The following is a 26461-nucleotide window of genomic DNA, read 5'->3' as shown; positions in this document are numbered from 1 at the left end:
TCTGGCCAATTGACCTGCCCCAAAATCTTACATCAAAAATGTTGTTCTCCATGTTTTTCCTGTCCTCTTTCTGTCCCTGGTTAAGAACTGAATTGCAAAACAAATTGAAATTAGTGACTCTTTTGAAAGCAAACATTAGTGAGAGTCCATGGAAATGAGATTCCAGGTCTGTGATGGATATTCATATCTGTCATGGGTCAAAGGTCACCTGCCACATTGCATGACCTCATTCCTGAAACCTTCAAGGCATGAACATTCTGATGGCCTGTTATTCTCCAACAAACCCCCTGCCCCCAGCTCCCTAAAATAAAATTCAATCTGAGAATGTGTCCCCATCTGGAAAGGTTTATTTTGTCTGAGTTAGTGTATAAGACTGTAAAACTCAGTCAGAGTTCCTGTCAAGGCTGCAGAACAACGGAGTTTGTTCTCATGATCTCACCAACCACTAAAGTTTGAGTTGGATGATGACTAATTTTTTTATGGCTTTGACAATTCCATTCTAGACTGCAGTTCACCTCACTCCCCCTGTAACCATTTCCTTTATAACCAGGACTCCAACTCCTCTCTGCATTATTTTACAGGACATTGGTGAGGCCTCTTCTGCAGTACTGTGTCCAGTTTTGGTTGCCCTGATAAGAGGATATTGTTAAGTTAGAGGGAGTTCAGAAAAGATTTATCAGGATATTGCTGGGAATGGAAGGTTTGAGTTATAAGGAGACTGGGACTTTTTTCACTGAAGCGTAGGAAGTTGAGGGGTGACCTTATTGAGGTTTATAAAATCATGAGGGGCATAGATAAGGTGAATGGCAGGTGTCTTTTCCCTAGAGATGGGGATTTCAAGACTAGGGGGTATATTTCTAAGGTGAGAAGAGAAAGATTTTATAAAGACATGAGGGGTAACGTCTTTACACTATGGGTTGTTCATGTGTAGAATGAACTTCCAGAGGAAGTGGTGGATGTGGGTACCCTTATAACATTTGGATAAGTAATGAATAAGAAATATTTTGAGAGATATAGGCCAAGTGCAGGCAGGTGGGACTGGTTTAGTTTGGGATTATGGTTGGCATGGACTGAGTAGACCTAAGATTCTGGGTCCACGTTGAGTCCTACAATGATATTAGGAGAGTTGGACACGCTGCTGCATGGCTGTCATGATTCCTGGCCTCATCTTTTTTTAGTCCTTCCTTTTCTTGTTGCGGTCAATGGACAAATTAGCATCTTGGTCAGCATCTGTTGTCAATATGACCATGTCAATCTTGTCCACAGGCAGTGCTGTAAACAGCGGTTCAACTACAATTGTGTAGCTATTATAATGCATAGAAGGAAAAGGTTCCATTTGAGATGGCATATTTCACAACCATCAAATGTCCCGAAGTGCTTTAGTCGAGGACGTGTAGTCACTGTCGTAACGCAAGAAGTGCAGCCACCAGTTTGCACGCAGTAAGCTCCCACCAGTGAATGATGACCAACTCAGTTTGGTTTTTTGTGATGTTGATTGAGAGATAAATATTATCCAGGACACTGGAAAAGGAGTAGTGGTGGGGGTGCACTGCTCTTCTCTAGAAATAGTTCCACGTAAATCTTCTGCAACATTCCCGAGCAGGTAGAGGTGCATCAGTTCAATGTCTCACCTTTAAGATGACACCCCACCAACAATGCAGCACTCCCATAGTACTGCATTGTGGCCTTCATTATTTTGTCTTCACACCATGGAACCTTGTAACTCGGAGTTAAGAGTGCAGCCCACTGAGTCGCACTCCAGGGGGTTGAATTGGAATTACGTTATTATCATTGAGGTTTCAATAAAGTTTAATGGCAGTTATGAAGGACCGAATGGCTGTCTTCTCCTATATTTTCTGTGTTTTTCTTCTATGTGAGAGGGTTTGATAGAATGGATAGAGAGGGAATGTTTCCATTTGTGGAATGAAAGCATAACAAGAGGTCACTGATATGTTATTCACCAAGAAATCTATTCTTATTCATTCTTAAGATATGTGTAATATTATTCTTGTGTTATCAAAATGTAACACAAACAAGGTACATGGATTCTTTTATGTGAAGATCTCTGGACTCATTTACAGTTGAACAAATATATATTATTTATTATATATATGTAGCCTATGCCTTAAGAGCTGCATGCAGAGAACCTGTAACTGTGGAATAACATCCAGGTATTTGGCTCATTTGCAAGTTGAGCTTTCAAAAACAACATTCACTCAATACTTTAGGGAGAGATGGGCACTGTAAGGGATACAGAGCTTTACCTCCCCCTCCAACTCCATTTTCGTTTAGTCCCTTCCCTCTCTCCCTACCTCCCCTTCACTTTTCATGGTTTGTATTGTCCTTAATGGACTTGGCATATAAATATCTAATTGGCTACATGTTTTTTTTTATTGGTGGTAGTTAGCTTTTAAGAAGAGAAACAAAAAAAAGAGTCCCAGTGACTTTGGTGTCAGCAAAGTCACTCCGTTGTGTGTGATAACTTCTGGGTATAAAAAGTGGGGAAAAAATGCAAAGCAAATGAAGCATTAAAGGCAACATCACTCTTAAGGTAACATCATGAATATGAGTGTCACTGGTGGGGCTAGTATTTTTTGTCTATCTCTAATTGCCCCTGAAAAGATCGTGGTGAGCAGTCCATGTTATGGTGATGCGCACGCTGCTGTTGGAGATGCGGTTCCAGGATTTGACACTGAAGGAATGGTGATGTTTCCACCTAAGGATGATGTGTGGTCTGGAGGGAAACTTGCAGATGGTGCTGTTCCGATCTATCTGCTTCCCTCTTCCTCTATGTGATGAAGGTCACAGGTTTGGAAGATGCTGTTGAAGGAGCCTTGGTGAGATGCTACAGTGCACCTTGTAGGTAGTATACATCGCTGTAACTGAGCATCAAGGATGGAGGGAGTGAATGGTTAAAAGTTGGTAGACAATGTGCCAATCAAGTGGGCTGCTTCGCCCCTAGATGAACTCCTTCTTGAGTGTTGTTGGAGCTGTGCCCATCAGACAAGTGGCGAGTATCCTGTCACATACCTGAATTGTACAAATAAGGAATTCAGATGAAATGTTTTTACCCTAGGAGCAGTGAGATCATGGAACTCATTATTGAAGAGAGTGGTTGAAAGCAATAACACGCATTTAAGCTGATGGCTGATAAGCCAATGACAGTTCATCTATAACATGATGGTTGTGTTCTTGCGCAATCCTGTGTTATAGAAAAATCACACTTTAGAAACAGCGCTTGAAATGTTGGCAGTAATCGCATTACAGCCAACACACATTTTACACATTTGTGTTATAGAAAGAGCAACCCCAATCCATCAATCACATTACAGTGAATTCGCATTGATAAAGCATGCTTTATAACAGAACGCCCTGTAGTGGGTTGTGTTACTAGATTTGGTTGAGAAAGACAGGATGAGGTTTGAGTGGAGAATGAAGGCCATCATGGACTGGTTGGGTCAAATGGCCTTGTTTCTGAGCCAGCTCTCCTACATATGAACTGATTGGAGTGTGAAATCACAGTACAGTTATAACTTTTGCCTATCCCAACCTGGTTTCTGAGTAAAGAAATAACTCCAGCCATTTACACAACTTTTATAGATGTTCCATAATAAAATCTAGTAGTTATATGAAGGAGACATTGAGCCAGAATAAAGAGTTATCCATGTTAATTAACAGTGTGGGAGAGAAAATAGCTTTCAAAGAGTAGAGATGGACAAGGCTCCAGGGAGAGTTGGATAGTGATCTTGAGACTGCATTCAATCAGCAAGATCTAGTTGGCAAAAAACTCTTATCATTAATGGAATGGAGGCATATTAGAGTTCTGAAGTCTGCAGCTTTGGTGTGGGCCATGAATATTGACCTCTAAGACCCCATGGTGAACAAAATTAGGAGAAAGGTCATTGACACATCGAAAAAAATTGTGCCTTTTTCATTTTCCTGGAAATGAAAGTTTGTTTAACCGGATGAGGATGGTTGTAGGTGGGAGGCTGTGTAAGAAAACCTCCAGGTAATATCCAACCATACTGGGCATAGGGGAGGAGGTGAATGGTACTGGTGGTTGTAGCTGAAAGGTGAAGGACATGTTGTTACAAGTCCTGCAATGCTGGGAATAACCTGACTGCAGTGAGATCATTGTACACAATAGCATTATAGAATGTTTTCCCACAGCAAATTGGTGTCAATAGGCACCTTAAAGTAATAGTCACAGTATGAGGAAAGCATAACACAAGGGAATATTACAGCAATGTAATTACTTTTTTAATATGGAATATGTATATTTTATACACTGTGTGATAGTTTCTGGGCAGAACAGTGTCATAGAGCTGTTAAGCACAGAAACAGACCAATTGGTCCAACTTGTCCATGCCAACCCCAGATATCCTCAATTAATCCAGTCCCATTTGCCAGCATTTGGCCCATATCTCTCTAAACGCTTCCGATTCATGTATCAATCTAGATGCCTTTTAAATGTTGTAATTGTACTAGGCTCCACCATTTCCTCTGGCAGCTTATTCCATACACACACCACCCTCTGTGCTAAAACGTTGCCCCTTAGGACTCTTTTATATCTTTCCCTTCTCACCTTAAACCTATGCCCTCTAGTTTTGGACTCCCCTCTCCTGGGAAAAATACCTTGGTTATTCACTCTATCCATGCCCCTCATGATTTTATAAACCAGTATAAAGTCACCCTCAGCCTCCAACGCTCCAGGGAAAATAGCCCCAGCCTATTCAGCTTCTCCCTACAGCTTAAACCTTCCAACCCGGGCAGCATCCTAAGTCTTTTCTGCACTTTTCAAGTTTCACAACCTATAGCTGGGAGACCAGAATTGAACGTGGTATTCCAAAATGCCCCATGCAGCCGCAGCATGACATTCCAATTCGTATACTCAATTCACTGACCAATAAGGGCAAACAAATCAAACCATGAGGAGATATTTCTTCATCCAGACAGTGGTGAGCTGGTGGAATTCTCTGCCACAGAAACCAGTTGAGGCCAAATCATTTAACGTTTTCAGGAACAAGTTAGATGTACTTCTTACAACTAAAGGGATTAAAGGTTATGGGGAGAAAGTGGGAACAGGGGACTGACTTGGATGACCAGCCATGATCATATTGAATGGCCTTCTCCTGCTCCTATTTTCTATGTTTTTAGTTTAGTGAAACAATCCTAATTTAATTATTAAATGTTGCACAGGCAGTATTTTATTACTGCCAGCAGAATTTGATGGTTGAATTGAAGTCTTCAGGTCACTGTCATCCCTCTGCTAGTTCAGAATAACAAGGTGTCGACTGTTTTCTGCTTTTCTTATGATGCAGCCAGGATGGTGAGGTCAGGGCTGATGTGATTATCAGTGAATAAAGGTGATTGATGTAGAATGATAAATTGCATTGCATTGGATTTGTTAATGCGTTGTGGGTGTTACTGACTAGGTTCAGCATTTTTCTTTTTGGTCACAGCTTTATCAGGTGCATCAGAAGGCTAATGAACCATGGAAGTTGAAATAACTGTACAGAGGCCAGTCTTATTTATTTCCACATCCATAATTAACCTGGAAAGTGCAATGGTGAGCTGCCTTCTCCAGTTGCTACAGTCCTCAGGGTGTAGGAGTACTCATAGTGCTGTGAGAAATGGAGTTTCAGGAATTTGACCCAGCAACAATGAGGAAGTGAAGATATAGTCTGAAGTCAAGATAGCGTGTGACTTGGAGGAGGACTTGAAGCTATTAGTGTTCCTATATATCTGCTGGTCTTGTTCTTCTAGATGGTAGTGGTCGTGGGTTGGAAAGCGCTGTAGAAGGAATGGGCGGAAACTAGACATCTGGTAGCCATAAACCCAAAGTCATTAACCGATGCAGGATTGAGCTTGACTGTGTCACTTCCTTACCATGTGATAGCCTAGTTTCAGCTGTGGTTCAATGGGGATTATTCTCACCTCTACATTCTGCGTTCAAGCCCCATTTCCAGGGCTTGAGTACAAAGGAGAAATGCTGGTGCTTCTAATGTAGGATTGAGAGAGTGCAGCTCTATCAAAGGGGTTATCTTCCAGATGCGATGTTAAACAGAGGTTTTCTCTGTTTGTTCAGAAGGGTGTAAAATATTTCATGCCACTATTTCAAAGATGAGCAGGGATTTAATTTCTTGGTGTCTTGGTCCTCAATCAACTTGATGAGAACAGATTATCTGGTGCTTACCATAGAAATGTGTGATCTGCACTCTTAGGAATGCACAGCAATTGAACATAACTATATATGGAAGATAGTAAAAGAGGACAGCTTGGAGCACTGTCATTCTGGCTCCATGCGAATAAAGGAAGAATACAAAAGATTCTGGAGATCTGAAATATAACAGAAAATTGCTGGAGAAACTCAGCAGGTCTGGCAGCATATGTAGAGTAAAACAGAGTTAATGTTTCAAGTCTAAAGAAGATTCCTATAGATGTGAAATGTTAATCCTGCTTTCTCTGCCGATGCTGCCAGATCTGCTGAGTTTCTCCAACAATTTTCTGTTTCCATTCAAGCTGCTTGTGATCTGACATCATTATGTCATAACTCCATACTCCGCACGTACTGAGTAGTGATACTTACCATAACGATATATTCAACCTTTTCTTCTACAATGACCGCATTGCTAATCATGGGAGCTTACTGGTTCCTGCATTTCCTACATGAAAACCATGACCACGTTTTGGAGTTGCTCTGTTGTCTGCAAAGTGGACTTCAGATGTCCAGCGGTCAAGGTAATCACAAAAATGTTTTTGTGTTCCCTTCCAAAAACCTCCAGATGTGTCCAAGTGAGTGGCACTCTCACTTTGTGAGTCAGAGTGTTCAGGGACGACAGTTCCTTCTGCAGGAAGTTGAGTACAAAATCTCAAATGAAATGTTTCCTAAGACCAGGCTAAAATTTTTCACAAGTTTGAACCTGTCTGAAGAGCAAGGGTGGTGCCTTGAAAGGCAGAGGTGAGAAAGGTACAACTTTGGCTCCTTCACAACTTCCCTATTTCAAGAGTCGAGTTAGGTTGTTATCCTTGGGTTTCTCTTTTTTGCTTTCTGTTGCAACAACCTGCATTTATATAGCACATTTAACAAGGTAAGTCATCCACATGATCCATATAGGAATGACATTTGACCAAGTCACATGAGGAAATATAAGGACAGATGACCAAATCGTTTGGTCAACTGACAGATTTAAGGAGCATCGTAATTCACACGTGAGGGCCTTGGCAACTAAAGGCAGGGCCACCACTGATGATGTGATTAAAATCAGTTTGAAACACTGAGAACAGCTTGCATATTCATGTTTATCAGTTCCTGCTCATCAGGCTTGGGAACTTTTCCAGTCCCCTGCTTAATGCTAGCAGTCTTGTCAATCATCCCAGGAGAAGGCTTGCCAAACAGCCAGAGTAGGGATGAGGCCTTAATCAGAACTCAAGTCCCCACTAATACATGAACCTCTTTTTAAAAAAAAATTGACTTGGCAGACGTATTTTCAGAATCCCCACACTCCTCCTTATATCATTGGCTCTTTTTCATGAACTTTCAAGATTGCAATTTTGTGTTTTCCTCTTTGAGGAATAGTGGAGAGGTTAGGGATTGATTCTCAGATTGATTATCAGCCTAAAGTGTACCACATTGTGACCCCTTCCATCCTGGGATAGGACTTGAACCTGGACTTTCTCACCTTGATGTAGGGATGCTACCACTGTACTGCAAGACTTCCCACGTTACTGGCTCTGAAAGCATTTAAAATAAGCAAAACTCAAACCCTCAGTGTTAATGAATATTCTCTGATCACAGACACAATTCAGAGAAGACGGACGGTTTTGTCTCTCTCCATTCTGGAGCTATAGATAGAGACGCTGGAGGCTCCAACATTCTTCTCAACACACGGCTGATTCAGGAACCTCTTCTGCCCTTACTGCCTGTCGTCGATGTGTTGGGAAGAATTTACAGATTGACCAAAATAGGGTTATGTATCATTTTATGAACTTCCTTTGTCCATCAAGTCCTGCAATGAGGCTCAAACTCAACATCTGGCTCAAATGCAGTGATGTTGCACACTGCACCACAATGTTACTTCCCATTTACTTGTCCTCTCCCATCCATTTTATTTATACCATCGTTTTTCCCTCTGACTTTCCTTTACTCTTCTGTCACAATCTTCCTCGTTGCAGGGTCCACAAGTTAGTACAGTGCCCTCTAACCAGCAGCCGTCATTGTTCTCTTGTACGGGATCAGTCAGTGAATGCTGATGTCTGAGATAAGAAAGCGTTTCAGGTAACACTGCCAATCCAAATACCCATCTCGCCCCTCAAGTGGGCATTAAAGACCCTATTTCCCTAATTAAGTAACTCACACTGAATGTTCTGCCCAGTGGCCGGGATAAATCTTTATCCCTCAAGCAACATCACTAAAACAGATTTATTACCTGATGGTGATTTGTGGGACTTTGCTGTGCACTAGTCATCTGCCATGTTTCAAAAACAAAATAAGAATTAGGACCCCTGGAACTTGCCAGACTATTCCTAAGTTTACAGCAGTTAGAATATTTAAACATTCTTCATTAGATGTCAAGTGATATTGAGGGGGTGGTGAGAGTAGGGAAGGACCTTATGGTTGTGAAACGTCTTCAAGTTTAAAAAGGGCTTTAAAACCTTTATTTCAGACAAGAAAGAAAATTACTTTGAATATTGCTGAAAAAGGATTCTGGTTACCAAAAGGCCTTGCATTCACCAGGACATTTATAAGAATGCCAAGTTTCACATCAATCAAAACAATTTATACAACAGAAGGACAGGTGCTGACTCGTTGGCAGATCAACTCTGGCCAAGGCAATGTCATGGAGAAAGCAACACGAAACTAATGGCACCCCAAGCTCCCGTGTAATTCAGAAAAAAAAGATCAGGCTTGAACGTATTCCTTTTGTTTGCGGAGAATGGGCTCCTGTATGTGAATGTGTGTCGCTTGTAAATGTAAATGCATTAGGAAATTCAGGTACTTAATACCCCAGAGGTGATTTGCATTTAATTTTCTAGTTTGTTGATAGTGATAGTGAGCCCATGTTTTCTGTTTCATTTCCAGGCCCTTTGAAGTCTAAAGTCGGAGCTGCCCAAAGATTTGCCTCTTTAATTGATGATTGCTTCCTTCAGTGCACACTGACAGCTTAAATTGACTGAATCTCCATCTTTACGCTGACAACTTCTGAATCTCCTAACAATGAAATATTACTCTTTGCAGTTCCTGCCTAAACCTCCATCCAGGAAGTTGTGTCCTGCAGAACAGCCCTAGACAGTAAACTATCTTCTGAAAATCCAATGGTGAATTTAATTTTTAATTAATGCAAGAGTCAGATAACAGACTATTACGTCACACCCCTCCACAAGCCACAAGGCCAAAAGTGTTAACAGCCAACCCAGACCATATTTAACATCAGAAACTATGTGAAGTTAGGAGAGAAAATAAAATCTCTGTATGACCACCCTGATGATCACATGCTTTTTTATATTAAAAGTAAACCACTTCAAAAATATATAGAAAATATTTTCTGTCGAACTGCGTATTCCTGCTCACGGAATCAGTCTTCAAGTCAAGAATAGTGTAAAATTCTTTTGTTTTTAAAAAAAACAGTACAAATGATTTGAATTTTAAAAAATTTTCATGCCTATTTCTGTGCCAAAAAAAAAATAATGGGAAAATTAGTTAATGTGCAGTTTTATTTGCCATCCTTGTATTACATTCCTGTATTAAGGTTCAGGTTGTACTGATGTATCTGATTTTGTACAAGTCCATCTGTTGTGCAACAAACTCCATCAGCCTTCTATCTCCACACTTTTCTTCAAGTCGATTAAAGTTGTAGGGATACCAAGGATTCAAAAATGAGTTTAGGGAAGTTGCCGGTCCTCAAGAACCTGGTCTCCAACTCTCATAGCAAGCGTAGGTTCAAGTCCGAGCTGACCCCTGACATGATTAGCTCGCCATTGGGCGACTTCCGTCACACAATGCACGTAGGCCGAGGTGGAGATGTGTTTGGTGACACTTCCTTCCTCAGTGACCATGGAGGGGAGAAGGCGCGAGAGACTGCTAAGTCCAACCCGCTCGTCCGAGCACTGAGGAATGTCAGGAAGTCACCGATGAGGAGCCGCAATAGTAGCCGAGAGATGTCGCCTCCACCAGCAGTGTCCCCAATCATTAAGAATGCTGTCTCCCTGCCACATCTGTTAGAGACAAAGAATGGGTCAGTGGAGCGACTGAATTTCAAAAGCGTGGTGTCAAGTCCAGGAGTGATGGATGGATCATATGGTAAATTCCAATTAACTATTTATTCTTCCTTAGTTTTCTTCCATTCTCTTTTCTTTCTTCTATGATAAATACCAGAGGTTAAAATATTGGATTGACAAAATTCACTCAGATACAGTCAGTTTTATCTTTCGTTCACACATCAAAAATTCTCACCACATTTGTTCCCTCATCCACTCAAGTGCTCTCCAATTATATATATTCTCTAATTAACCTATTCAGCCATATTGCTACAGACCTCTGTAGCAGGTGGGACTTGAACCCGGGTTTCCTGTCTAAGAGGCATGGATGCTACCATTGCACCACAAGAGCCCTTATTGTCCCCCAATTATTTTTATTTATATTTGAAACTATTATCACATCACCAAACAGCTTTTTCCCACCTCTAACTCACCCATGGTATTTTTCATCTATTAACCACCAACAGTATAATTACCCATGTTTTCCAATTGTTCCCAAATTATCCTTAGATAAACAGAACCTACAGGATAATAACACTTAACTTGCTCAATGCTCTCTCTTCAACCTCTTCTGTGTCCTCTCAAGCTCTCCTTTTATCATTTGTATTTCCCTGATCCTTTACCCTCCACCTCTAATCGCTTTTCCCTTCTCTGTATTCCACCTGACCCTCTACCCGCTTCCCCTCCCTCTTAACCTCTATCACTCCCTCTTCCTTCTGCACTTTTTAAAAAACTTATATTTTCATTAGACTGGGCCTTTGGATTGTTATAATAAAAGTAAGAACAGTAGATGCTGGAAATCCAAAACAAAAATAATTGCTAGAGAGCTCAGCAGGACTGGCAGCATCCGTGGAGACAGAATTATTGTTTCGAGTCCAGTGGCCCTCCTTCAGAACAGTTCTGAACGTATACCACATTGCCATCTCTCCTGACCACCCTATACTGCCAGAAATACCCTCTCCCCTCTGCTGTTCCATCATTTAAAATCAGTGAAACACATACTGGCATTTTAACAGTCCAACTCACTTGTACGTTTCAAAATGAAGGTGCCATGTGACCAGTACCTTCATTTCCAAGTATACTGTTTTCTATTCCCCATTTGTTCCCATTTTAGCTCCATTGACTCCTCTTCATCTCTTGGTCAGAAGATTATCTCACTGGCTTGGCTGACACCCCATGTCACATCAGCAGAATTGTTGACCTCTTGAGATAGCTTTAAGCCAGAGCTAGATAAGTTTGTGATTATTAAGGGGATCAAGGGTTACAGGGAGAGGGCTGAAGAAGTGGGAGTTAAGAAACATATCAGTAATGATCGAATGGTGGAGCAGACTCAGTGGACCGAATGCACTGCAAAAACTCACCAAGCATCCTCCAACAGCATCTTCCAAGCTCCCGATCCATCTAGAAGGACAAGGGCAGCAGATATATGGGAACACCGCCACCTTCAAGTTTCCCTCCAAGTCACTCACCAACCTGACTTGGAAACATAGTGTCGTTCCTTTACTGTCACTGGGTCAAAATCCTAGAATTCCCTCCCTAATGGTATTGTGGATTAATCCTCAGCCGGTGGACTGTAGTGGTTCAAGAAGGCAGAACACCACCACCTTCTTAAGGGCAACTAGGGATGGGCAATAAATGCTGCCCAGCCAGCGATGCCCACATACCATAAATGATTTTTTTTTAAAAAAGGGTTAATTCTGCTCCTATACCATATGGTAATCGTTTCCCATTTTCGGGCCAGTTTTAGCGTATTGCACCCATAGGTCTTAGCGAGTTTTGAGAATACTTGTAGCTCAGATTGAGGTTCTGGGTGTAGGTTTGCTCGCTGTATGAAGGAAATGAACCTTCCAACTCAGCGAGCAAACCTACATCCAATACCTTACGGTGTAATCTCAACTCCAGTCTGCCTCTACACCCTTCTCAGCTGTTGCAAACAAGGTTGGGCACATGTTGACCCGAACCAACTCTTTAAAGTTAGCATGTGTTTGTATTCTGGATAAGTCTTCCTGACCAAACTCTTGCCTGTTCTTGTTCAGGATTGGAATCGGGATTCTGCACCCTTCCGAGGTGGTCCAGGTTGGACAAGCCGAAGGAGAGCCCCGCCGCAGCAAAATCGGAGAGACGGATGGACAACTTGGACGCGGCGGACTTCGAGCTTCCCCGCAATGACTCCTTGCTGTCCTTCAGCCTGGACCTGGGGCCCTCCCTGATGGCCGAGGTGCTGGGGGTCATGGCCAAGGAGAGCCCCGGGAGCTCGGCAAAGGCCGCGTCTCCGGTGAGATTTGACCTGGGAGGTTCTTTCGGACAGGCAGCACCTCAGGGAAACGACAGCGCTCACGGGAAGGGGGAGAGGGGCTTGTCAGTCGCGGCACGGAAGGGCACTTACCAGCAGAAGGGCGGTGCGGACCTGCACCCCGAGGATCTGAACGGCTTGGGGGGGCCGCAGGACTTTACTTCGGAGCGCCATGTTCTCCGGCATTGCGGCGGCGGCGGCGCCATCGGTTATCCGGATTCAAACGACGCTCGTGGCACGAGGGGCGGCGCCGGCGGCAGCCTGCGAGCGGGCACGCGGCAGCTCGCGCCGCGGGAGGCGGTTGGCGCTCGCGAGGGCAGCCCGCCAACGGACAGCGGCGCCCCCGGCCGCCATTTTGTCGCCGCGCCGTCGACGGAATCGTGGCGGTACCGGGCCCCCGAGGAGGCGGACAGCATTGACAGCAGCAGCAGTAGCAGCCCGGGCAGCTGGAGGAAGCCGTCGCCGTCGACCGGGCAACGTGTGCCAGCGGACGGCGAGGAGAGAGGTGAGGTGTACGGGGAGGAGTACAGGGAGAGGCGCCTGTCCCCGGCACAGGGAATGGCCTTCAGCCCCCTGAAGACTGAGGCCTTTGCCTTTGCGGATGAAGATGATGAGATCCGGGTTTAATTTCTCAGCCCCGACAATAGAGACTCTATGTTATCCATTCATTATTACTGTAGATGGACATATTTTTAAACGGGCATATTTCCTTGTTGTCTTTACAGATGATGCGGAGGCGCGGTGTTGGAGTGGGGTGGACAAGGTCAGAAGTCACAGGACTCAAGGTTACAGTCCAATAGGTTTATTTGAAATCACAAGCTATGTCAGTTGAAGGAGCAACGCTTGGAAAGCTTGTGATTTCAAATAAACCTGTTGGACTATAACCTGGTGTCGTGTGACCTCTGCCTTTACACATAATTCAGAGAAGGCACCTGAAAAGCCATTCTCAAATTGCAAGGAGCCCCAATGGGTGATGGCATACCTGACATAATGGGAGAGTTCTTGGATTGTGCAAAATTAGTTGTCCACAATGCCAAACTCAGTATTGTTGGAGGGAGGTGGGGGGGAAGTGAAGAAGGTACGAGGATGAGATAGGAATTGCTTTAGGTGACTCACCACAAGATGTATCAGTGTTGACTGGGCGGGTTATTCAGGACCAATGTCCCAACACTTGGTCAAACGTTCCAGTCTCACGTGGCCACTCTGCCATGTGGGTCAGCTGGCACAGTGTGGCCCACCCAGTGTTCTGCACACAGGAGAGTTCGAATGCGGGGGATCGGAGCAGAGTGAGAAAGAACCAGATTCACACAAAAACGATGCTGCGGATGCTGGGAATCTGAAACAAACTGAGAAAGTGCGGGAGAAACTCAGCAGGTCTGTCAACATCCGTGGAGAGAGTTAATTGTTCAAGGCCAGTATGACTTTTCATCAGAAATTGCTGGAGAAATTCAGCGGGTCTGGCAGCATCTGTGGAGAGAAAGCAGAATTAAATGTTTCTAGTCCAGTGACCCTTCTACAAAACAGGGTCTTCTGAAGAAGGGTCATTAGATCCAAAACATTAACTCTACTTTCTCTCCACAGATACTACCAGTCTGGCTGTGGTTTTCCAACAATTTCTGATTTCCAACATCCGTGGGGTTTTTTTCACTTTTCATCAGAATGCAACATTCAAGATTCTGTTCTGAGGGCTCGGTGAATAGAAAGCAGATGTTCCCCCAAGCTGAAAGTTCAGTAACAAGGGGGTACAAACTTAGGTGAAAAGTAAGAAGGTTTACAGGAGATTTGAGGAAAAACTTCAATGTAGAGGATTGTGTGAATCTGGAATGCACTGCCTAGGAAGGTTGTAGAGGCGGGAAACCTCGCAATTTTTAAAAGTACTTGAATGAGCACTTGTAACACCATAACATTCAAGATGATGGGTCTAGTGTGGGAAAAGGGATTAGTATAAATTTAGTGCATTTTTGGCGATAACAAATTTAATGGCCTCTTCTGTACCATATGATTCCATGAATGCCAAAACAATCATTAAACATGCATATATCACAGTATGTTGGCTGTTGGGACGATTTTCAGGTGCAATAAATGAGTTTGCCATTGACCAGAAAGTGAACTGAAACATTCATTTAAATACTGTAGCTACAAGAGCAGATCATAGACTGGGAATTCTGCAGTGGATAACCCACCTCCTATCTTCCCAAAGCCTGTCTACAAGGCACAATTCAGAGGGTGATGGAATAATCTCCACTTGCATGGATGAGTGCAGCTCCAACATCCACCATCCAGGACAAAAGCAGCTTGCTTGATTGATACCACATTTATCACTTTCCGCATTAACTCCCTTCACCATCGATGATCAGTAGTAGTGTATACTATCTACAAGATGCACTGCAACAATTCAGCAAGATCCTTAGATAGAACTTTCCAAAGCCACGACCATTTCCATATAGAGGGACAAGAACAACAGAGACAAGGGAACACCACCACTTGCAAGTTCCCGTCCAAGCCACTCACTATCTTGACTTCGAAATATATTGCTGTTCCTTCACTGTCGCTGAGTTAAAATCCTGGAATTCCCTCTAAGGACATTGTGGGTGTACCTACAGCACATAGACTGCAGTGGTTTATTCACCGAGTCCATTCATTGTTGGAAACACCTCAATAAGCTCATCCCTTAATCACTGATGAGGAAATACAGCCTTTGGCAATGTAACTTACCCTTTCTATTCTGACTCTTCTAATCACAGTATCTATCCGTCTATGCCGCTCCTGCCGACCCGGAGTCTATTACTTTTCTTGGACCAATGTAATTACCTGCGGCACCACTACCTGTGACTTGATGTAACCAGTATAAAGTTAGAGCCATCTAGTGACCAAAACCAGCAACCACTCTGTGACAGTTGACATGGAAAAACTGAAAGGATGATATTGGCAGTGTGTAATCAAAAACCTAGTAAGGTTTATGGAAAAGAAATTTGGCCCCGACACGAGATGTTCCATTAGTTATGTGTTTTTCTTTTTTTTTTTAGTTTGAATGTCATTCTTCCATGATTGAGATTGGTAAGAATATTCTAATAATTGTTTACAGGGCTCCTCCCAACAGCAGGAACTTGTCTCCTCTTGGTCCTGTAACTTTTTATATCAATGATCCATACAGCCTGATAACCAGGGACAGTAAGGGCTAACAGTCTGCCAGTTCAATTTGCTATCTTCCATCAAGCATAACAAGATCCTTATCAGCTCGATGTCTAATATATGTAATTCTCTGTGTCTGACTATATTGCAGTATCTGGATGCATTGCATGTCTGATCTAGTCTCTAAACATTTTTCTCTCTCTCCTACCTCTTTTATGTCTCCTCTGTCCCTCTCTTCCTTCACCCTCCTTGCTCACACTCCATATTTATTTCTCTCCCATCTCCTTGTTTTTCTCTATCTCCTTTTTTTTCCCCCCCTTGCCCTCCTGTCCCTCTCTGCCTCCTCCCTTCCCTCATGCTTTTCTTTGCCACCCTTTCATGGATACTGTGGCAAAGTTGACTATTTCAACCCTGCCACCCCCACACTGCAGCCAAGAAGGAGTGGTGAGGTGAGTGTTACCCAAACTGAAATTATCAGTTTCTTCTCTCTAAGCTATTCACAGTCGCCTGCATACACCAAAAATGTCCTTTTATCTGTTGCCTTGTCTGTCTGCCAACAACACTTCTTGCTACAATCACTATCTCATCATCAAGTCTCTATCTGCATGAGAGAATGGAGGAGATTTTTTTGAGTGGATCTTGATACTCAACTGAGGTCATTCCTGCCTTTGAGATCATTGTTCTGAAAATGTATCAAAACAACAAAAAAATTACTTTGGCAAGATCAAGGGAATAAAATCCTGGAACTATGAAGTGGAAACAGGGAGAGTGGATTCATCAGCATCTGGAGGGCAAGAACAAGAATTCGGGTGCTTTGGGTGACTAACACACTTTGAAACAAAGTGCTTGTAATTATCAGATTCCCATTCGATTTGTCTGTTTTCAAATTCGCCATTGGGTCAAAGAAAATCGAGATTTGTATTGTGATTCAGCGCAAAAAGAGACCAGTCAGCCCATCATAGCCATTCTAGCTGTTCATTCAGTGTGTTGAAGTTCACTCAGGGCATCTGAGTTACTGTGGCAACGATGGTGGCAAAGTGATGGCAAAGGCTTCAGTTTTCTCTCTGTCACTTGGCCAACCAAGAATCCCTCCCTTCTTGCTGCCTGCTCATGGCAGGTGTTTGAAGGATCTTCGGGTTGACACTAAATCTAGTTTGGCTGTATTTCCTTGAAACTTAAGTTCCGGAGTGGGGCATGAAATTGGAGCTGTTGGTCCAGAGGCCACTTCTCAACAAGATCTTCCTTGCTCTTTGGTAAAACTAAGCCTTTTTTCCTACTGATTCTCTATAGTACTGTCAACCTTGCCCTTCAAGAGTTTTTCCATATCCTTTTTTTTATTTTATTGAATTTGCTTCCAGTACTTTCGTTGTCTGCACATTCTGGATTTTCTATTCATTCATGGGATGTTGGTGTTGCTGGCTAAGCCAGCATTCATTACCCATACCTAATTGCTGTACTCTCAATTGCTATAAAATTCAGTTGGTTTATTAATGTCCTTTTAGAGAAGGAAATCTGACATCCTGCCTGGTCTGGCCTACATGTAACTCCAGACAACAATGTACTTGACTCTTAACCACCCTCTCAAATGACTATCAAGATGATAAGATCAGGGCCATTAGGGATGGGGAAAAAATTATGGCCTTGCCATTGATGCCCATATACCTTAAGCAAATTGACTGTAGGGTGCGTTAGGATGTGTTGAAGATGAATGATGCTGTATAAATTCCAGTTCTCCTTTACTGGTTAAGTAAGAAATTGAAACACTGATAGGAAAGCTTAATTTCAACCTCACTAAAGGTCAGTTTTCGCGAATTACAGTTACACTGAACTGTGTATAAAAGCTGTATCAGAACTTACTGAGTGAGCTCTTTGATTGTCATGAGGAGTTGGCTTAATGTTGAGCTATTAATAACTAATTACATACCATTCTTCTCTGTGCTATTGTCTCCTTAAAAACTGTTTGTGGGGAACCTCGGTTATCCAGACAAGGTGGGTGGGCATTCAGTTAATCAATTAAATGCCTTTCCTCTGGAGCTCGGAGTTTTTAAAAGTCTGCACCCCATTCAGGAGATTGCAGCAGCACAAAGCGCGCGAGCCCACGGCCAACACCTCTGCCGCCCGCAAACAGTCGAACACCTCTCCCTGGCCCCCGCCTCCCGCCCTCCAACACCGACCCCTGCCCGCCCCATCCCCGTCCAGCACTGCCCCCGCCCCCTCATCCCCATCCAGCACTGCCCCCTCCCCCTCTCCAGGGCAGCCGGACTGGTCACCTACAATAAGACTGCTGTTGCTGCCTTTGTGGGGTAAGTCTCCAAATAGTGCATGCGCGCACACACTTTTTACTGCAACTTTCTGACAGGTTCCACCTCTGCCCTGTACAGGACAATGATGGAGAGATTATCTTGGTAGGGGGGATTTAGGGTACATTCTCTGTAGGAGTCCAGGGAAATTATGGAGAGAGAGAAAGGGCGGGCAGTCAGTCATTTAATCACTGTAAACAAACGACGCAATCACGGCTGGAAACACATTTTTGATGGAATGTCTCTATCAGGACCGCAAGATCTTCGCATAATCCAATTTTCAGATAATTGGTATGTGGATAATTGAGGTGTCCCCGTGTACAATGGAACCTCAAGTATCTTTGAAACATCAAAAAGTGCTTTGCAGGAGTGCTCCAGAGGCCTGAGCTCTAGAAATGAGTTCAAATCTTAGTACAACTGATGAAATTTAAATTTAATGTAATAAATTTAGAATTGAGGTAAATTTCAGAGTTGGAGTAACCATTAAACAAGTACATTTTTGTACAAACTCCCTCTAGTTCACTTTTGATGTCTTTCAAGGGAGGAAATCTGTCAATCTTAACTGGTCTGACTACCTGTAACACCAAAAGCCACAACAACATTTAACTGCCCTCTGTAGTGGCCTAGCTGGCCACTCAGTTTCATTAACATCTACAGGGACACTGTACCTACACCCATGGATTCCACAACTTCAAGAAATGGCTCCTTTTTGAGGGGCAGTTAGGGATGGACAACAAATGCCTGGCATGCTAGTGTTGCTTACATCCCTTAAATGAATAAAGATGAAGCATTAGAACAAGTTAGTCCAAGGGGTGGTTTTTAAGGAGGCTAACAAGTTTGAGAGTGAATTCTGAAGGTGTGGACACCAATGGGAGACACTAGCTGATTTTTGTTTACATGAGAACCTAAAAAGAACATTGCCTAATCGGTCCTTCAAGCCTACTCTGCCGTTCGTTAAGGTCACGGTAGATGTGATTGTATCCTCTGACTGCACTTTCTTGCTTGGTCCCACAACCCTGCACTGCTTTGTCAATCCAGCTCAGCCCTAGATTCAACAGCCTTAAATATAATCAATGACCAGCCTTCTGTGCTTTCTGGGGCAGGGAATTCCAAATACCAATAATCCTTTGGAACAAAATTCTTCCTCATCTCTGACCTAAATGGGAGACCCCTTACGTCGAGATTCTCTCCCCTAATTTGTGACTCTCCCACAACATCTCTTCACACCTCCCCTGAAGACCTCTCAGAATCTTTACACGTTCAATAAGATCACCTCTGATTGGTCTAAATTCCAATGTAGATCCAACCTTTTGTCATGAGGCATCATGTCTGTTAAAATTGCTTATCTGCTGGTATTCTGTGAATTATTCATCAAAGGTTAGTGATGAGTTGATACACAATCTCTTGTAGATATTTTCTTATTAGCCTGTTCAAGCATCTCTTGAGCAGGTGCTGCACAATGCTGGCTAACCTACTTGGTCTTTTCCTGCATTTGCTGTACCACCCCTCTTTGTGGGTTTGATTAGTTAAATATGGAGTGCCAGCACCACCTGGAGTTCTAATGAAGTAACTACAGGGGAGGAACCCTGGCTTTAAATATTTAAACAAGAACTGAGGATACTTAAGATCTGAAATAAAAACAAGTTGCTGGAGAAACTCAGCAGGTCTGGTAGCATCCGTGAATTCAGAAACAAAGTTAAGATTTGGAGTCCAGTGGCCCAGATGCTATCAGACCTGGTGAATTTTTCCAACAATTTCAGTTATTGTTCTTGGATTAAATATCCCTGATTATCAACATCACTGTCATAGTAAAGCCACTTTTTTGCAATTATTAATTTTATTCTCATATTCCACCATGTCACTCATCCATGCCATTTTCAAAAACTCAATATGTAAATTCCAGCACCAAGATTTTGTGGGTGGGGTTGATGTGTGTTGATTATGGCAAGGACCAGAGCACATTTCGTCATTTACCGCGGGGGATGATGTTGCACTGTAGCAATCACAAGGTTCAAGCTGACCAGGAACCCCCCCAACTCTTATAACCTACCTGTGGTGTATCAAAACAAATTGCAGATTGATACCCAACCTGTTTGGCTCCATTGTGACACACGTTCCATGAACACGGACCATCTGGCCCAGAAATATAGGTGCTACCCACTGCCACAAGACCTTCATTATTCCAGTTGCAGACAGAATACATATTCTCCATGAAATTAGTTCTCCTTTATTTTATTAGTAATTCTACTTCTACACAGTGTGTTGGAATAGTTGAATGCTACTTCTGTGGAAATGACATCCATTTGAACAACAGTGGTTCCTAATCTCAGAGTTGTTATACAGAAAGTGAAAGGGATGAACTGTATGGTTGCAACGCTTAATTAATCTCCCATATCCCTGCACTCATCAAATTCTGGACTCTTGATTATTCTATGGTCATGCCTACAGCTGTCTGAGTGTCAAAATATGGAATCCCTTCCCGCCGCCTAGACTTGTTTACCTCCTTTAAGGTACTCCTTATAACCCACATCATTAACCATATTTTTGGTCACCTGTCCAAGTATCACCTCTTGTGCCATGGTGAGAACCTTTTGATAAATCAAGTCTTTTTGAAGCGCCTTGGAGAGATTTGGCTACATGAACAGTGCTACAAGAAGGGCTAATGCCCGAAACGTAGATTCTCCTGTTCCCTAGATGCTGCCTGACCTGCGCTTTTCCAGCAACACATTTCCATCTCTGATCTCCAGCATCTGCAGACCTCACTTTCTCTACATAGATGCAGCTTGTTGTTGCCTGTGATTTGGGCTTTGAATGGAACTGGGGCAAGAGGTGTTGAAGGATCTACACAGGAGCTGAATTTCATTGCCACAGTGTGATACAGCACAGAAAGAGACCATTTGGTCCAAATAGTCCACACTGACTATATTCTCAAACCAAACTAGTCCCATTTACCTGTGTTTGATCCATATCTCTCTAAACCTTTTCTACCCACGTACTTATCAAAATGTTTTTTTTTAATGTTGTAATGTACCTGCATCCACCACTTCCTCTGGCAGTTCATTCCACATTCCACCCATTCTCTGTGTAAAAACGTTGCCACCCTTTTTTTCACCTCTCACCTTAAAAACATGCCCCCTAATTTTGAATTCCCCCACCGTAGGGAAAAGATCCTTGTTATTCATCTTATCTATGCCCCATATGATTTCATAAATTTCTGTAAGGTCACCTCAACCTCTTGCATTCTAGTGAAAAAGGTCCTAGCCTATCTTTAACTCAAACCTTGCATTCCCAGCAACTTCCTAGTAAACCTTTTCCGAACCCTCTTCAATATAATAGTATCCTTCCTATAACAGGGCAATCAGAACTGGACACTATACTGTAGAATCTCGACATGACATCCCAACTCTTATACTTGAGGCTCTCAGCAATGGAGGCAAGCATCTAAATGCTTTCTTAACCACCTGTGACACAAATATCCAAAAATAATGTATTTGAACTCCTTGGTGTCTGTTCTTCAACACTATCCACCACCCTACCATTGATTGTATAAGTCCTTGTTTGTTTTACCAAAATGCAACACCCCGCATTTCGCCAAATTGAGCTCCATTTGCTGCTACTCAGCCCATTCACCCAATTGATCAAGATCTTTTTGTAATCTTTGATAGCCTGTTCACTGTACCACCGATTTTTGCCTCCTAACCATGTCGCCTAAATTCTCATCCTGATTTTTTATATAAATGACAAACAAATGTGGACCCAGTATCGATCCCTGTGGAACACTGCTGGTCACAGGCCTCCAGTCCAAAAAAAACAACCCTCCACCACCACCCTCTGTCTCCTACCATCAAGTTAATTTTGTATCCAGTTGGCAAGTTTTCCCTGAACCCAATGTGATCTAACTTTTCTAGTTAGTCTACCATATGGAACCTTGTCAAAGACTTTACTAAATTCTATGTAAACGATGTCTACTGCTCTGCCCTCATCTATCTTTTTGGGTTACTACTTCAAAATACTCAGGTTTGTGAGACACTATTTCCCTCACATAAAGCCATCTGACAATCCTTAATCAGTGCTTGCCTCTCTAAATGCATGTACATACTATCTATTAGAATCACCTCCAACAACTTACCCACCACTGAAGTCAGACTCTCTGGTCTGAAGTTCCCATACTTCTCCTTAAGTCCTTCTTAAATAAAGGCACAACCTTAGCAAACCTTCAGTCCTATAGCATCTCATTCTGGTTTCAATGAGCCGAATGACCTAATTCTACTCCAATGTCTTATCGCCTCATAGACTGAGCATCAGTGTTGAGTTTGTTGTATTGATGGAAGCAGTCTTGTATCCAAAGAGGGGCTGCTGAAAGGATAGTCCTTCCCAAGAAGTAGACACTATAACATGTTTCTTCATGTCCAGGACTGTGTGTATGGCTTTATGGAGACCATTTAATGCCTAAGAATTTCCAATACCAATGTGTTCTGCTGTCCATTTTCTTTTCCTCCTTGCTACTTGTTCTAGCACAAAGATTCCTCTGCCTAGTAAGGATAAACTTCAATCTTGACTAAAGGGGCCTGAGCCATGGAGATGTTGCATGACTAATTCTCTCATCCCTCATTGCTGTTCCAAGATAGGTTTTAGGCAAACCCTATTGTTCCCTCAGCATGCACAATTGCTCCAGTGCAATTGTTGTGGTTTTGATCACTTTGGCTTTCAGTGCATTAAGCATAGAAGGTGCTCAAAGGACTTCATGGTGAGGGTGGTAAAAGTGATAGAATCTAGGTGATTATGAGGAGTGGTCAGAGCATATTTGAAAGCAGGACTTCAAAAAGGGATGGGATTTGTAGGCTAGTTTTATAGCGTGTGGTTCTGGATGTCTGCAGAAGCATGGATTGAGGCTAAAAGAACATTTTGGGGAAAACATCCCAGCATAACAACTCCACTACCATTTCTAGGTTTTTATAATGTGGCAAGTAGTACGCCTTGGGTCAACTTACTTTGAAACATTTTGCAAAAGGTGAAGTGATGGATTTCACAACAACTCAAAATAGAATTCATACATTTGTGGGTCTCAGACCCTTCTACCTAACATTCAAACATCCCACATTTGTATAGATTTGCATTAGACTAAATCAAACTCAACTCAGCAATGGGGACATGAGAAATGAAGAGCATTTTAGAAGTATAAAATGGATCTACTTCAGACTGGGATTCACCTCCGGATCTTCTGATCAGATGCCAAATACTCTAAATTAGGTGAAGGAAGGACCACTGCCTTTCTCATTAGCTTTGCAAAGCTCCAGTTAGATACCACTTCATGTCTACACTATAGTTGCAAAGAACAACACTACAATCTGCCATTCCCAGTAATCTACTTAGCAACCTTATTTTGATCTAATTGTGTACAATGTATTCTTAACTGTGTGTGATATGTATGTTTTAATAACGGGTCTGATTGATGTGATATTGGCTATGATTATTGATATGTGAATACAACCAGTATCCTGTAAACAAACCAATACAGGTCTATATTTAAATCTTTTACCTTGTGCATTTATTACTCTTCATCTATAATAAAACTTTTATTCTTTCTTTTGTGTGTTAGTGCTTTTGTTTGTATTTTTGCCCCAAAGATTCCACCTTAGAAAACAATATTCAGCCTTAGTTTTTTGGTTCACAGAGAGAGGTAGTCATCCAGTTGCTGAACCATTCCACCATTCATAGAATATAAAACATAGGTAGAGATGGTCAAGAGCATTAAGTTCCTAGGAGTGATGATCATCAACAATCTGTTCTGGTTCACCCACATTAAGGCAATGGTAAAGAAAGCACAACACGATCTCTGCTTCCTCAGGAGGCTAAGGAAATTTGGTATGTCCACAAGGACTGTTACCAATTTTGATAGAATACTTTCAATAAATACATCTATCTGGATGTATCACAGCATAGTATGGCCACTGATCTGCCCAAGACCACAAGAAACGACAAGAGAGTTGTGAACACTCTATCAGGCAATCTGGCCTTCCATTCATCTATACTCCCTGCTGCCGCAGGAAAGCAGCCAACATTGTCAAAGACCCCTCCCATTCCGGTTATACTGTCTTCCATCAGGCAGAAGATAGAGAAGTTTGAAAGCACATGAATAGATTCAGGAACACCTTGCCCACTATTATTAGACTTTTGAATGGACCTCTCAAATGTCCTCCTCTGCACCTTCTCTGTGGCTGTAACACTGCATTTGGCACTCTGTTCTGCTACCCTGATGCACTTTGTATACGATCTGCCAGGATAGCATGCAAAGCAACACTTTTTGCTGAATCTCAGTACACATGACAGCAGTAAATCAGTCAATCATAGGAACAGCCCCATCGACCCACCATGTCTCAGCTGACCATTATGCCATTCTATTCCAATCTTTCAGCCTGCGCATGGTCTGTATCCCCTTATTCCCTGCTTGTTCATGTGTCTGTCTAAATGGCTTGAAAACATCACTATCACATCTGCTTTTACCATCTCCACCATCAATGCATTTCCAGGCATCTCTGCTGTCAGTGCGTTTCCAAGTACCTCCCATCTGTGTAAAGAAGTTGCTTCACACATTTGCTTTAAACTTGCCCCCACTCACTTAAACCTTTATCCTGTAGTGTTTGAGATTTCCACCAGGGATTTAAAAAAAACTCCTGACTATTTGCCCTATCCATACCTGTCATAATTTTATATACTTCTATCAAGTCATCCCTCAGCCTCCAGAGTTCGAGCAAAAACAATCCAAGTTTCTCCAACCTCTCCTTATAGCTAATACGCTCCAATCCAGGCACCATGCTGATAAACCTCTTTTGTACTCTATCCAAAGTCTCCACATCCTTCCTATAGTTTGGGGACCAGATCTGAACGTAATATTCCAAATGTGGCATCAGTAAAATTTTATGCAGGTGCAACATGACTTTCCAACTTTTGTACGCAATGCCCTGCAGAGGTTGTCAAGAACGCCATACACCTTTTTTCCCACCTTATCCAGTTGCGTTGTCACTTTCAGGAAGCTATGGACTTGCACCCCATGATCCCTCTATATATCAATTCAATATTGTAGTACCCTGGGGAGTGTTGAACAGAGAGACCCAGAGGTTTAAGTACATAGTTCCTTGAAAGCGACATCACACGTAGACAGGGCGATGAAGAAGATATTTGGCATGCTTGCCTTCATTGGTCAGGGCATTGAGTATAGGAGTTGGGATGTTGTGTCATAGCTGTACAAGACATTGGTGAGGCCACTTTTGGTTAGTACTGCACACTCATTAAATTGGAAAGTGCACAAACAATTTACGAGGATGTTACCAGGACTGAAGGGTTTGAGTTACAAAGATAGGTTGCGACTTTGTTCCCTGGGGTGTAGGAAGTTGAGGGGTGACCTTATAGAGATTTCTAAAATCAGGTGAGGCACAGATCAGGTGAATAGCAAAAGTCTTTTCCACAGGGTAGGGGACTTCAAAATTAGAGGGGATAGCTTTAAAGTGAAAGGAGAAAAATTTAGAAGGAACTGTGGGGCAATCTTTCCTGTGGCAGTTTATTCCACATACAAACCATCTTCTGTGTGAAAGTGACAGAGGTGGGTATAATTACAACATTTAAAAGATATTTTGACAGGTACATAAATAGGAAAGGTTGAGAGGGATATGAGACTAGTTTAGTTTGTGAAACCTGGTCGGTATGGATGAGTTGGACCGAAGGGTCTGTTTCCTTGCTGTATGACTAACACAGTTTTAAAAACATATGCCCCTCTGAGAGAAAAAAAAAAATCATCTCTGGTTTAAATGGGTGATCCTTGATTTTTAAACACTCTCCTAGTTCTAGATTCTCCCACATCCTCCCCACGATCAAGTCACCTCTTATTCTTCTGATCTCTAGCAAGGACAAGATTAGCCTGTCCAACCTTTTCTATTATGACAACCCACCCATTCCAGATATTACTCTGGTAAAATAAAACAAACTGCCGATGCTGAAAATTTGAAAACAAAACAAATTGCTGGACAAAGTGACCAAACAGGTAGATGAGAGTAAACCGGTTGATGTGGTGTATATGGATTTCAGCAAAGCTTTCGAAAAGGTTCCCCACAGTAGGCTATTATACAAAATGCGGAGGAATGGGATTGTGGGAGACATAGCAGTTTGGATCAGTAATTGGCTTGCTGAAAGAAAACAGATGTTGTAGTTGATGGAACATGTTCATCTTGGTGTCCAGTTACTAGCGGCATACCGCAAGGGTCGGTGTTGGGTCCACTGCTGTTCGTCATTTTTATAAATGACCTGGATGAGGGCTTAGAAGGGTGGGTTAGTAAATTTGCGGACGACACTAAGGTCAGTGGAGTTGTGGATAATGACGAAGGATGTAATAGGTTGCAGAGAGACATAAATAGGATGCAGAGCTGGGCTGAGAGGTGGCAAATGGAGTTTAATGTGGACGAGTGTGAGGTGATACACTTTGGAC

General features: G+C 42.6%; 1 protein-coding gene across 2 annotated transcripts in view; it reads left to right on the top strand.

Moving 5' to 3' along the window:
• The window catches only part of gga1 (golgi-associated, gamma adaptin ear containing, ARF binding protein 1), a 119577-nt gene that overhangs the window by 9355 nt on the left and 83761 nt on the right, over positions 1-26461 (top strand). The window contains exons 2-3 of one of the 2 annotated variants that reach the window (XM_043679759.1): positions 9083-10300; positions 12294-13055. In XM_043679759.1, coding sequence (XP_043535694.1) covers positions 9877-10300; positions 12294-13055 — 1186 coding nt within the window. In that variant the 5' untranslated portion in view covers positions 9083-9876. The remainder of the gene's footprint in view (positions 1-9082; positions 10301-12293; positions 13056-26461) is intronic. The other variant, XM_043679760.1, reaches the window with a different exon arrangement.

This window comes from Chiloscyllium plagiosum, chromosome 39, assembly GCF_004010195.1.
Source record: "Chiloscyllium plagiosum isolate BGI_BamShark_2017 chromosome 39, ASM401019v2, whole genome shotgun sequence".
Lineage (NCBI taxonomy): Eukaryota > Metazoa > Chordata > Chondrichthyes > Orectolobiformes > Hemiscylliidae > Chiloscyllium > Chiloscyllium plagiosum.
The sequence above is the reverse complement of the archived record's forward strand: the minus strand, read 5'-3'. Positions and strand labels throughout refer to the sequence as shown.